We start from the raw sequence: 14,329 nt of genomic DNA, 5'->3' as shown, positions 1-14,329 counted from the left end.
TGTAATCTGAGGTCACCATTGTGGTCATATGCTGTGCAAAAGGGGGCACACATTTAAGGTGGCTCGGCCTGAATGGTCTGCTCAGAGGTTCTGTTCATTTTAACGTCCCTGCAGTGAATTTCAAGGGCTTTGTTCTACCACCTTTTAATGGGCAGTTAGCCATGACCTTTGGCTGTAACCACTGCACCTGTTGCCCCAATATATTTCTTTTGGACCAATATACATGTCTCTTGGGACCACGAGCCAGGACCTTTGGCCATGCCCACTGTATATTAAAACACTACCCATATTTCCCACTCACTAGCCATGACCATTGGCCCCAGCCTTCGGCCAGGATCTACATGTTATCCCAATAGCTTTCTTTCGGTTCCACTAGCCATGGCTTTCAGCCGTAGCATCCATTTTGCACCATTTGGTTCCTTAAAGTACTTCAGCCACATCCATTACCACCAACCTCATTGTAGCTGTAAAATAGTTTATTTTCGTTTGATAATGTGCCACAGATAGCCATGGTTATCCGTAGCGACCACCAGTGGTTAACTGTCAAAAGCTTGCAAAATCCAATTTCCTGCCCTCCCAGGTACTCACCAAGTGCTCCCCTCATGCAATGCTCACGCCCCACCAATCCTTTCTTACAATGCACTTTCATTCCTGCAATTATCCCGCCAGATATCCCCAGTTATGCAAAACATTTGAGCCGTGACCTTGGTCCCCAGCCAACCCCTCGTGTCGCCCATGAATTTTGAAGAATTGTAAAAACGTAAACATTCACTATTTTAATTTACTATTAAACATGTTTCTGCCACCTAGTCTTATTTTTTGTACTACATATACTTAAATTAGGTTTGAAATACTATGACCAAATACTATGACCAGAAACCAGTACTGTCCCTGCAATTAAATTGTTTACCAATACATGAAATTCAAATAAGTTGATTACATGTGGTGCACACTTCAGTATCAGTAATGTACCACGTCATAATCAAGATACCAACAAAACTCATTTGATGCAATTATAATTAGTAATGTCAGTCATGCAGGATTTAATTTGTGATGTCACATGCTGTGCAATAGGGGTGCATAGTTTTGGTGGACTAGGAACACAATGACGTCGGTGATGACAGATTATATAACAATGATTTTTTATCTGATGGCACCAATAAGATCACTAGCTATCTGCACATATTTAGACCCCCCTTACGTTTCGTGATTCTGGCATTTTGGCATTTTAGTGGTTCATACTACTTGTGAAACTCATTTGCATTAGTGGAGACCCAATGCAGTGATGCGTACCCCCACCACCCAGGGCAAAAGCCCAATAAGAAATAAGTGCTTGTGGATAGGTATCTGCAGCGGGAACAGAACCCAAGTAAAAACCTGGTTGCCAAATACTAGGCAAACAAATGTCTCCAAGCACTGGGAACAGGAACGTAGAGAAGAACTTTAAACCATATATGAAGGTCATTCTAGTTTGCCTCGCACGTGCAAGCTGGATTTGCAATTCTCCATGTATTCGCAGCTCCTTAGTCAGAATTCAAGTGTGCTTCATGGCAGTTAGTACTGACATTAGGACAGTTTTCAAAAATAATGCAGATGGGTTGAGATTTATATCACATGGCACCCAGGACTGGGGACCGTCTCCCATTCGTGCAGTAACCAGGACAGACCCCACTTAGCTTCAAACTGAGGAAGCCCTTTCTGGCCATGTTGCTTTAAGTGGCCTTGTAACTTCTGCTCATTTATTAAGCAACATGGCCTGAGGGGGCCGGCCCTGAATCCAAGCATGGTTGGTCCTGGTTACTGCATGGATGGGAGTCCGGATGCCCATTTTGCCCTGGCCAGTGATTTCTCATCCACAATGTGACTAAAAATAGATGTTCATTTTCACTTTTTCTATAACCACAGCTGTGAATTACAAATAGGCTATTATTTTGTAGCCCTTATACCGGTGGTAAAAGGTAAACCAGCAAGGTGGGGTGCATACCAGTGGGTTCTTATTCATAACTGGCTTCTTCTGGACAGGGCACAGCTTACACCCTGTAATCTAACGGAGTCCCCCCCCACCCCAATTATCTCCAAGGCTCAAAAATTCTCAATCAACATACTTTGCTAGTGTTCTAAAACATGGTCAGTCCCACACATAACTGACCTGCTACAAAGCCAGGTCCTCCCTCAAAAAGGGACTCCTGTGCACACGTGTATGGCCTTCACTCAGGCTTGAGTCATGCCCCAGCTAGGCACCTTCCTGATCTCGGACAACCACCACAGCACCAAAATGTCCACAAAAAAATAAAAATAAAGTCTAGTCACCATTAGTCACGTTGTGCATTTGCACATGTGCCCCAGTGGCTCACGGTAAATTATGAATGCAGAGATCAGTGCAGGCATATTAATATATCTCTCCAGGAAGATCACCAAGTGCATCCACGACATTGTGCATGGGAAACACTTGCCCTAGGGAGAACCATCATAAAAATCCCAATATCAGTGAATCAAGTCGTAGTCATCTAGGCTTGTGCCCAATCCTGTGAACAAGTTATACTCACCATTTCGATCTTGAGATGTGAATCATGGATAGGTATATTGGGCACTCTGAGCTCGAGGCACAATTTTGCTGAGGGCTGAAACTGGAACACAAGTTCCAATGTAATGAACACAATTGCTATATTCACAGAGAGCTACAAATACCATGCTATGAGGTACAACCACCCTGCAGGATCAAAAAGCTCTTACTCAACCAGCCAATGCCGAACTCAACACAGCATGGTTTAACATTGTGCTCGTATTTCCCTGAAGCAAAAAATCTTTGCGGGCGGGTCTTCGCAGTGTTTTATGCACATCTGAAGCTACTGTAGTTTTCCGTCAACTACTGCATTAGACTGTAGCAACTAGACCACTCACCAGCATTCAAACACCGTGGCGCATTTAATCCTCCATTTTTGCACATGCCCAGGTGCACCAGGATAATGCATATTTAATCACCAGGTCCTTAATACCAAGTACGGCGTTTCACATGTTGCTCCAATTTGTGGCCAGAGCTATATAGCTCACCTTCTGCAGCCTGATGTGACTGAAGGCAATTACAAGGTTAGATGGACCGGTAACCCCCTTAACTAAGGCCTACTGGGTGGCGACACGATGTTCCATAGTGGTTCAGGTCCTGGACTAACTCACCCTGGACCGTAGACACCTACTGCTCATAATATCTTATCAGGTCTGTGAGCTTATTCAAAAATCCACATATCATTGATACCACCCTATAGGACTAGTTTATGGATCCACCATCGCTCCTTATGATTTAGCCTACTGATAGCTGTTCCTGCTGTATCCAGAACCCACCAGAGCACATAGTCTGATGAGTGTTGAAATAGTATGTGCCACCATGGGTACATACCGTTTTCTGCAACGCATTCGACCTTGTTCCACAATCCTGTGGTGGACAGGCCTTTTAGTTTGGCCGATGTATCCTTTTTCCACAGGGACATTCAATGTAATAAATTGCATTGAGTGCCTTGCAATTCAGTAGCCTCAACTCCCATGTTCACCATATTTTGTTAAATCTGCATACTGGGCAGGTACCATGGGGGTGATGCCCTTGCACAGACCTCAGATTTCCATTTGGTATGTTTTGTTCAATTGGGGATGTACAAAGTATTCCCCTGGGTTCTTGGATCTCTTACGAGCCATACATCGTAACTGAGGTAGAGCAAGGCTTACCAAAGGCAGGAATTTCTTAATTATACTGTTCACCAAAGTATTCAGGTGATTCATTCGTCATTTTCGCTGCTTGGGTGAAGTAGTGTATCCAAGGGGGGGGGGAGGATTACCAGTTTGTTTCCTAGGTAACCTCTTGCTCTCAAATGGAGAACAACTTCCCCAGTGAGTTCATCAAACGCGACTGCCGTGCAATTCCATCGTATTCCGAGATATTGGCTATATGGGAGGTTTTGTTTAAGCGATAAAGAGTGGTAACTCGCGGAATGCAATAATGTATTTCGATCTTTCTTGAAAATATGCAGCACAGAATTCCCGATTCAGGTCTGATCAGATCCAGAAAGTGGATTTCTTATACTCTACGTTAAAGTGAATTGTATGTTGCTGCTCCTTCCATAAATCCATGGAAGGAAGTTAGCGTTTCCAGACTAACCACATCTATACACCTGCGCCGTTTCCGTATGTTTAAATTGCGAATTTTAATTCGCAGTTAATAGCTAGGCTCATCGCAAAGGCAGAGCCCATGGCTGTTGGTAAAACATCTTGTTGAATTTGAAATAATGCTGGTTAAATGCAATGGTCATCAACTCCCAGAGGAATTCTATTGGGACCCTTTGCTGGAGATTCTTGATTATCAAATCCTCTATGGCACATTCAATTGTATGCTACTGAATGTTGGTATATAGAGTGCCTTCATGAATATCGTCACCAGAATCTTTGCTGCAATTGAAGGCTTCCCCCTGCAAAGAATACATTAGCTGCCATACTGTCCCGTATAAATACACATACAGGTTTCAGGAACTGAACCACAATATTGCTGATAGGAGGAATACAATTGGTAGTCTAGGGGGTGTATTGGCATCCTAAGATAAACTCCCTTCTGGTTAGTTAAGGAACGCCCATTTCTTCTCAGAAATGCATCCTCCAAGGCCCAAATGTAGAGGTTGCTAGTATATGTATTGAGCAAATCCATTACTGTTTTCGGATATTGGTCCCGAATAACTATGCCTTCAACTTATCGGCGGGCTTGATGATTAACTCAACGCTATTCTCCGTTAGATTAGGTCTCATTCTCTTAACGCTTTCCCGAATCAGTTGCATCTCTTCCATAATGCATCTCTCAAAAGTAACCTACGCCTAGGTACCAGATTGTCGTCCGGCATAAATGTGGATTAATTGCAGCAAATGTCAACGGACCAGCCTGAAATGTAAAGCCATTAACATTTCAATACACATTTCCAGAGAGCTATGCTGCTAGCAGGTTACATTTAGAATGCACAGAGCGTCACATTTCAGAAGACTACTCCCAACCTCTGCTAAATGCCATCCAAGATGGATGCTCCCAGGTGCAAATGCAGTTCAGTTCAAAATGATTAAAAAAATTGCACTCACCAGAAGATGCGCAAAAACACATTCAAGTGCAAATGCACAGCACTGCAACATATGCATGCTAACAGTGATCTAAATAAGATACCAGTGCAGATACCAGTGCAAAGTGCAAGATCGTAACAAGCAGCGCATACCTATAAGAACTAAAGTTCATAAAGTGCAAATACAGGCCTGAAATCAAGCAGAACATTCAAAATTGTCTCCTAAAGTGCAAATGCATATAATAGCACAGAACTACAGGAAATGTGCAAAGATGCAGCGCTCATTACAGTGCTAGCATCCAATGTCACAGCACTATGCAAAGTCTAGAATCATGACTAACAGCAAAATATCGAGGCAGGGGTCCTAAAGTGCCAATATAGCCTAAAGACAAACACCACAGCATCAATGCTACAAAAATCTTAAAAGTACCAATGCTTCTAGACAACAACCAGTCTTTAAAGCATATCTAATATATATATATATTTATTAAGGGGATACATTGTAAATAAGCACAAATAGCCAAAATCAAATTGAATAAGTGATTAGGGACCACACAACTGCTCAATGACCAGGTATATGAATTAAAATCTCTACTAAGATCACAACCCACCAATGAGTTTAAGTGACAAGTAAATTTAGGATATTCACAAACGAGAAAGACCCTAAAAGTATACAGCAATACCATTAACAAAGGAAAACACAGATACAGAGATTCGGGAGCAGCTAACAGGAAGAGGAATTCTCTACATTAGTCATAACGGCTCATTCTCCCACTAATGTACGCAGTTGTTCCTGTATAAAGGAGCTAGGGGACTGTCATATTCCACAGTATATCTCGACTCCAGCTGACCAGCTGTCTCAGACTCCATAAAATAGAGGATAATACGAGAAAGGACAGGTCTCCATCATGCACTTGATCAAAATGCTTGCCATAGGGTCTTCAAAATCCTTATTCTTGATAACCAATGTGTTGAAGGACAAATCTTTGCTTCATGCATCATGCTGCCAATGTACCATTTATAAAGGTACAGTGCAGTATATATATATGGCAAATGTATCGGTATTCATGTTAACCCTCTTCCATGTTCTAGGCTACAAGCAAGCTTTACATTTTAAACGTTTGACAAAGCCCTTCTGTTTTTCTGAGCCACCCTGTAGCAGACGTAAAGAGACTTAAGAAATGTTCTAAAAGTCAGATGCTTGGAATACTGATAACAGACGCCAATGTTTATCAAGAAGGCGTCTTAATCCATTGGCTTTGTCGTTAAAAGTGGTGATAAATCTACAAGGATTCTCCTTCACATCCTTATTTTCATTCTTACAAGACGATATTCCAGCAAGGAGATAACGTTCCAAATTACATACTCCATTGTAGGCCTCATTAATGGAAGCCTTAGAATATCATCTGGCCACAAGCCTACCCGCCATATCTCGAGAGCACCTTACATTCAAGTCTGAATCTTCTGAGCAAATTTGTGTTGTGTAGGAGAACACAACATTTAAGACTTCTCGGGTAAGAGTTTAAGGTACCCAGAATATATTGCAAAAAAAAAACTGAAATTATGCACATTTGGGAAGCCGTGACCAGCTTGACTCTCTGCATCCCTATTGATATCAGCCATAATGCTCTATCCCCCATAATGTCATTGTGTAGGTTATTGTGAATCCCTCCAATATATGTGTGCTCTTAAGAAAAGCCCGGCATGACTTTTAGGGGTTTTGTTGGGGTACCTTAAGTTCAGTCTTACTTTCAAGAGTTATAGTACTCAGTTTTTCCATGCCACTGGCCATGGCCACTAAAAGATTTAGTTATTCCTTTTGTTTTTAAATAATTACGGCTATAATAGCACTATAATACAAAGCCACGGTTACCTGTATTCATCGGATGACTGCAGTTAGCAGGAAAGATGGTGGTGGGGGGGGGGGGGGGGAAGATCCCTGCCCTCCCAGTCACCCCTTTTATCATGCCAGGTTGTCCCCACGCCCATAATCTTAAAGTTTCCCATCGTATCTATCCCAATCACATTTTCTTCTGTAACCGTGGTTATTCTACAGAGTAACCGCAAATACAAAGTTTTGTGTCCTAAACTTGGTCCCTAGCCCCCCCCTTCCAACTCCCAGTTTCACATGTCCCCCACACCTCTAACCTGGTTCTTTGTTTTCACCTCCAAATGTCATTTTCAGAATTTCTGCAGTTATAACTGAGATATTCACTTAGTAAAAAAAAAAAATACAAAAAATAAACCATTTTTCAAAAGTCAGCTTCTTCCATTTCTGAAACACCCCTCTGCCACAAAGCACCATGGGAAAGGTCCACTTTTGGGAGAAGGGGCACCCTCTTTTCTGTCAAATATTTGACAAAGGTACTGGATGCAATAACCCCAGGACCCCCCTCCCCAAAAACTAGAGTCAACGCTTCATGACAAGTGATTTTGTACCTGGTACAATTCCATCCAGTGGTTTTAGTTGTGCAGTCAAAAATTGGCCTTTTTTGGTCTATGGGAAAATTAAGGGGACTAAGCCAAAGTAGTGGCGAGGTGACGGCCTGCAAGTACAATTTAATCTGCAAAATTTAAGCCAAAACCGTTGGAGTCAAAAGTTATAAGCAGATGGTGGTGAGAAATTCCCTTACGCAACACAAGGGGTCATTTAGAGTTCAGAAAACTACAGCATGGCACCCGATTAATGAGGAATCAACTAGGAAGAAAGGACCACAACTAAACCATGAATTCCCATGTAGGAAACCATAATCCCCAAGCCCCTCAATTATAAAATCAGCGCTGGGTGCGCACCGCCCACCCAGGCCCACACGCCACCAATCCTAAAGTGTACTTGGATAGGTGGGGACCACAAACAAAACTACACCTGTTGCAGGGGGACTAGCGGAAATGAGCTAGATACATAAGCCACTGGGACAACACAAAATAGCCCCAACTATGCAGCATGCCTGCCAACTGGGCAGTCAAAGTAGAGCACCAAACAGGATAACCATAGAGGTTGGGCTCAGAAAAGCAGAGACAAACTGGTAAGAATTCGACAAGTACTTGTAAACCATTACAACAGTACCTTAAAATGTCAACTTTCTGCATACTAACATACAGAAACTCACAAACAACTCTGCACAGAAATCCACACGCACCTTGTCACAGTACAACAACAAGCCAACACATAACCTGCCACAACAGCACATGGCAATTATGTCACTGATCGAAACAGCACTTAAGCTCAGCGAACGGTGCAAACCGAACTGATGCGGCCAACAGGTCATCCTATTCCCACTACCCCCATACCTCATCCTTGACACCCTGCTTTTCAGATCTGCTAGAGCGCCCAAGAACCACAGCAGTGGAGACGGTGCATGATACAAATACCTCCAATATTAATGCAAAAAGTGCTATCATGCATTCATACTTAAATATGTCATCTTTCAGGTGATTATCATGACCTTCCCCCACTGCCTTTGGTTAAGATTGGAAAAATCACGGTCTAACCTCAGTGATAATGTTTCATGGTAAAGCTACTAAAATCTCTATTAGAACCTCAGCCTTATGCCTTAAGGGACACACTTCTGAATGTACTTTGGATAATAAATTAAGGTGAATGGAGAATAGCGTTTTCAAAAACATTGGTGACAAATATGCAGACAGTTTTTGTAGAAGTACCTTTATTAATTGTGTTTAGAATTAAATTTGCTCCATCAATCTTTATCCCAATATGTTGTGGGATACATTTACCTACTCAGCTGTACTTCCTTCCTAACTAAGCTGCACTTCAGCAGAAGTAGCAAAATGGCTGCGCTGGCTCCTGTGAGCACCACTGCCTCATGGCAAAACTGCGTTTTTCAACTAAAAAAGATCCCTGCACCATCTTGCCAAGCACATATTTGTGCAGGATGGAAAGGGGGCACACAAAGGATGACCATTTGTTTCAAAAGACTATTTTATAAAGATACTTTGAAGGCGGTTATTTTTTCCAACAGACATTTGCAGGAATGTAAAAGTTCAGTTTTAATTTAAGAAGTTGTAGCCTTCACTGCCACCTTGGGAACAGAAATGGTAGAGAATTGGGTATTCCACTGAAAGTGTACCTGATGCCAATGTGAATCAATACTGATATGCCTAATGATAATCCAGACACGTATAAAGTTAAAATTTTAGGCCGAATATGTCACTAAAAAGGGCAAAACAATGTCTCACAAACTGGAGAGTTGGACTGACATGTTATGCATAAAATATGTAACCCGTTTATGTAATTGGTTAAAAAGGCCCCAACTGTACAAATCTGTCATTTATGGCAAAACTGTTTTTTAGCTAAAGTAGCTGTGGTAAGTTCTGGACAATTATGCCATTGAAACCCAACCAGCTGAGGGGAAGGTGGTAACTATCACCCCTGACCATCCAGTTTAAAGGAGTGCTTACCCAAGCCTGCCATACTGTATAATTCTAGGATGTCACAATGCTTTATAAAAAGGGTGGCTGACAGAACTCTTCTGAATTTCCTGTGCTCCCGATCTACATTCATCTTGCCAGATTCCATATCCCACTGCAAAAGCCAAAGCATTGCTGACCACCCCAGCAAGGCCTCAATTCTGAAATCCTACTGAAAATCCCCAATAACCAAAGGGAAAAGTTGTAGTATTCTTTTGGGAAGCATCCGGAGACCAGCCTGGCTTTTTGCCCACTAACTGCATGCCTGCTTTAACCCTGCTATCCAGCGGTCCAGATTATCCAGTGACCAGACAGGCCCAGCCGTTCTACGAGAGTCCGCCACTACCTGGTGATCCGAGCCCAGAAGCAGGTAGACCGTTTCCAATTCCAAATTTCTGAGCGAACTGAGTATCCCCCCCATCCCATAACCCGTAGTTTACCCAATCTTGACTTGCCTTTGTGCCTATCCATACCCTGATAACTTGGACTGTTCCAATTCTCTGTGCACCATGTTCCTGTTGTCTAGTGTTACTGCAATTCTTTCCTTCACCTCAATGTAAATCCTTAGTAACACTTTATTCCAAATAATTCCCACATAGATCTGAACACGGTGGGAAAAAGATTGACGTCGCAAATCAATCTTTGAATGTACCGCGGCTTTAATATAATCTATGTAGTTAGAGCAAAATTTGCCTTTCAATTTTAAAACCGATTCTCTTAACGGCTCCATTTTCCTAAAAACAAACCTCATTCTACGCCCTCAATTCACCAGCTATAGCCCTCCTTTCACTTCTGCATTGTCCCTGTGCAGTGCATCCCATCACCCTGCCCAAAAACCGAATTCTGATTCAGTGTTTTCACCCATTTTTTGAATAAATGGTTTTGGCAGGCATTTAAAAAACTGCACACTAGAAGACTTTGGCTGCACTGGGTTTTCAATTTCATTCTGTTTGCTGTTGTGAGACTTTACCTTATGGTTGATAGTGATATAACATCCCCAATACTGTGATAAAACATGGATATCCTTATTTAAACACATTTGTCAAAACCAGGGTGTCATTTTAGGCCTTTGCAAAGGGTTTAAAATTGCCCCTTATTTTGTATGGGAAGGTCAGATTTTGATTCTGTTTGCTACCTCTTATCCCCGATTACCTGCTCCATCCTTCCATCCAAGTTTGATTATTTGTGGGTTGAGAGAACATTGCAGTGGGGAAACCTTAACTTGGGTGCCATCTATCCCAATTTAAAAAGTGATCCTATTCAATTTTGCTTTGGATATATTATAGAAGGTTAACCAAGTGTAGTTCAGTAGTTTTTACTGCAATTATCACCCCATTGGGGATTGCTGCCCAATATTAAAGTGTGATTTTTGTGAATTCTAAAAATATTGCATTTTCACCAACCGGCCTGGTTCGTGGTCCATTGTGACCCGGGGTATTTGTAAAAAGGGGGTGTGAGACAGGTCGGGTACCGGCTCATTTGAATTAGTTAAAATTAAAGAAAAAGCATTCCCATTTAGCACAACATCCTAGGCTAAGACCAAGTGTCCGGGTCCAGTGTGCGACGCCCGATTGGAATCCTTAACAATGTTAATAACAATGATGCTTTAAGACTGTTCTGGTATGAAGTTAGCACTTATAAAAGCCAAGTTATATTAAAATTATAAATGTAGATCGAATTAGGGATAAGTGGGCTTCAGAAAGGTATTGGGAATTCGAAACACTCATTCTCTGTGGGATGATGTGGTCCCAGGTTTGGAAAATTACATAACCATCGTCTTCTGCTACTTGAACCCAATCATTCTTTCAACAAGGCACTTTCATTACCTCCCCCTCCAAACTGAGCAGAAGTACCAATCAGAATACTTTTTTACTTTTTCTTTATAATGCACCCAATGCCGTACCCGAGAGTGCATATTCGGGAGTCGAACCTCTGTTGCTCTGCGTGGTCTTGCTTCCTAGACCAGCGCGTTGCCCCCGTTACATCCTCCATTCACTTGTTCAAAGGCACTTACACCATTTGTCTAGCTTATGATAAATTAGGCTAATTTTTTTACGTTGATAACAGATGTCCATGCTTTTTGTATACTATACCTTGTTCCCTCTGTGTTTCCATTATAAGTATATTTAAAAAAATGTATATATCCCCAGGAACAGAATATTTTACTTCATACATTGAATCTCTCTCTCCATGGTCCATTTATTATAACTTCCTACTTCCTCCCCCTTGTGTGACCCCTCCACCTTTGCAGCCCCCCCCTTTAAAAAATAAAATGCAATACAAGGCCAAAACTACTGACATCGCCAATGTTGGTTTAATTTGCTTGTGTAGAACATGCAGTACAGAGAGGCAAAGACCGATGCACTAATTGATAGTGTTGCACAGGAGTTTGAAAACTGGGGTGGGGGGTTGGGAGTCCAGCGGGTCGGTGCCAAACGTTTTGCAAAGGAGATCCTGTTTTGTTGGAAATCAGCTATAGTTCAGACGCTCAGAGATAGGAAGAGTAAAAACCTCGGGACTACAAAAATAAACACGTGGTTTGAAAAGCTACATCTCCTGGCAACCAGAAAGGGTTAAAAGAAAACCTGCCAAAATAATCAGAAGAGGACAGCATGACTTTTGCTGGGTCACCGACACATTCCAACGACACGTCAGGGGGGATGTGGAGGGGGGCATTCAGCGCAAGCAGACATTTTACAGCCTAGCATTACGAGCTCTGTAAAAAAAGTGCAAAAAGCAACCTGCGCGGGATGTGCATGGTTGCCAATGCCGTCCTTCCCTTTTACCGATACAAATCAGAATGCACGAGACGGCCAAAACCATTAGGCTTGTACGAATGCCGATCCGTCCACGCAGTCCTGAAGGTGAAAAAAAAAAAAAAAACGCTTGCCAGCACCACGGAAGGGGCGTTTTAAACCTTCCGTTGACCTACATGGGATTAGAAACAAAGCATTTCAGGGCTCAGCTTCAGAGGGGGGATACACAGACCAAGGAAGGATGCACTTGTGTTAAATGATAAGTGCGTCACACATTGAGCATGTATATCCGAGAAACTACCGCTCAAGGAACAGAGGCGAGCCTGCTTCGTGTTACCTAGCTGCACACCCGCGCAAGGCATACACGGGCAGGTGGCGACAGAGGCCCTTGCCCGTGTCTGCACTGCGGCATCCTGCTGGAACCGGCATCAAGGACACCGCGCGATGAGAACCGAGGGAACTACCTTTCCTACCTCCCCCCGCACCTGCCCTCCCCCAAGAATAACGGACTGGCCCAGCCAACAGTTTAGGGTTTTTCGGGGGGCGGGGGGGAGAAGAGGGGGCGCAACTCCAAATGATTATAATGTGCACTTAAAATAGGCGAGCAGTTATTGCAGGTGGATGGTGCAGAGATGCCAAGAAACGAAACGAGCCGAAGGAAGATCCCACGGCGGGCCCCAACCAATGTGTCCTTCCCATCCCGGCGTAATTACCTGCAGCAGCAGCTTCACCCTCTCGATGGGGGCTACTGCCGTCTTGGATATGGCAGCGGCGACGCCGCCGGCCATAAAGTCCTTGGCGAAGGAGATTGCCTGGTCTGCCATGGCAGCGAGGATGCAGCTCCGGGTCTATCGAATCCTCGGCAGTAAACGATGATGCACCAGTGCTGCCGCAGCTCGGAAAAAGACTTTCCGCATTAGACGCGACAGCTAAATCCACTGGCGTAATTGCTCTGGGCCCCACCCCCGCGCCATCCATTGGCGGATCTAAGGGCAGAGCCGCAGGTCCGCCCACTCGACCCAGCTGAGGCCGGAGTGCCGTGATCAGCGCTATGCGGCGTCGTCACGTTTGCGTTAATTTAGCCACTTAGGTCTTTTGCATGGTGTTAGGAAGGAGATCTTTTATTCGGGGACGGCTCACCCACGAATCCTAGAAATGATTAATTATAAATCAAAAAAGTGACAGCGTGAGTGCTGTTAATAAAACACACCGAATTCCGTCAAAAAGCACATGCGGAAAATATTCTACGATATGTGTCTAATTTTTATGAATTATTGTAAACTAAAATTTGTGTATATGTCATACACGTTACCTTTCTGTTAACGGGTTACTCCAATATCATGTTTTGTCAATGTTGTGCTTTCCCGCCCCCAGAGACATATGGGGTCTTGGAAGGTACCTTAGTTTTCTTGACAGGGATGATTGTACCCGGATTCTGGCTAGAATGAGGGAGAAGTTAGCGCACGTGAGCACTGATATCAGTCCTGAGGTATATAGATGTCAGCAAGTCAAGCCAAAGCTGATGCATCAAACAGATCTTTAAAGTCCTTGCTTTTTTTTTTGCGAATGGAGAGAACAGAACACTCATTAGACTTAGGTTAGGAACAGTGGTGAAAATGGAAAAAATGTGGTGGGGGATCCCACAAGTGCCGGGTGGGGGAGGGGTTGGGCGGGGGGTTGGGGGTTGGGGAAGAGGGGGCGTGGTCTAGAGGGGGCAGGGTTGGTAGTGGCCATCCGATCAGACAAAGGGCCTCATTACGACCCAGGCGGTAAGTTACCGCCTGGGTCGTACCCTTACCACCATGGTGTAAACTATGTTTACACCATGGTGGATGGCGGATTTACCGCCCCATTCCAAGGTGAGTGGGGCGGTAAATCCCCATTTCCCATTTTACCCTTCCCCATTCCCATTTTTGCCCCATAGGGCATTATGGGAGTGGGGAAGGCGCTAATTACACTACTGTAAATTACGGTGGCGTAATTAGCACCATGGTCCCTTAGAGCCATGGATTTTAATGCCTGCAAAAAGCAGGCGTTAAACTCACCATGGCGCAAAGGGAC

The 14,329-nt window shown here is 43.5% G+C and overlaps 1 protein-coding gene across 1 annotated transcript in view; it reads right to left on the bottom strand.

Annotated features, from left to right (window-relative positions):
- Positions 1-13,365, bottom strand: part of LOC138526342 (ADP/ATP translocase 3) — a 42,751-nt gene extending 29,386 nt beyond the window's left edge. Inside the window, exon 1 of the mRNA XM_069636978.1 lies at positions 12,982-13,365. Coding sequence (XP_069493079.1) covers positions 12,982-13,092 — 111 coding nt within the window. The 5' untranslated portion in view covers positions 13,093-13,365. The remainder of the gene's footprint in view (positions 1-12,981) is intronic.
- Positions 13,366-14,329: the final 964 nt, after the last annotated feature.

Source organism: Ambystoma mexicanum, chromosome 7p (assembly GCF_040938575.1).
Source record: "Ambystoma mexicanum isolate Mex_15411 chromosome 7p, UKY_AmexF1_1, whole genome shotgun sequence".
NCBI lineage: Eukaryota > Metazoa > Chordata > Amphibia > Caudata > Ambystomatidae > Ambystoma > Ambystoma mexicanum.
This window is presented reverse-complemented; position numbering and strand designations above follow the sequence as displayed.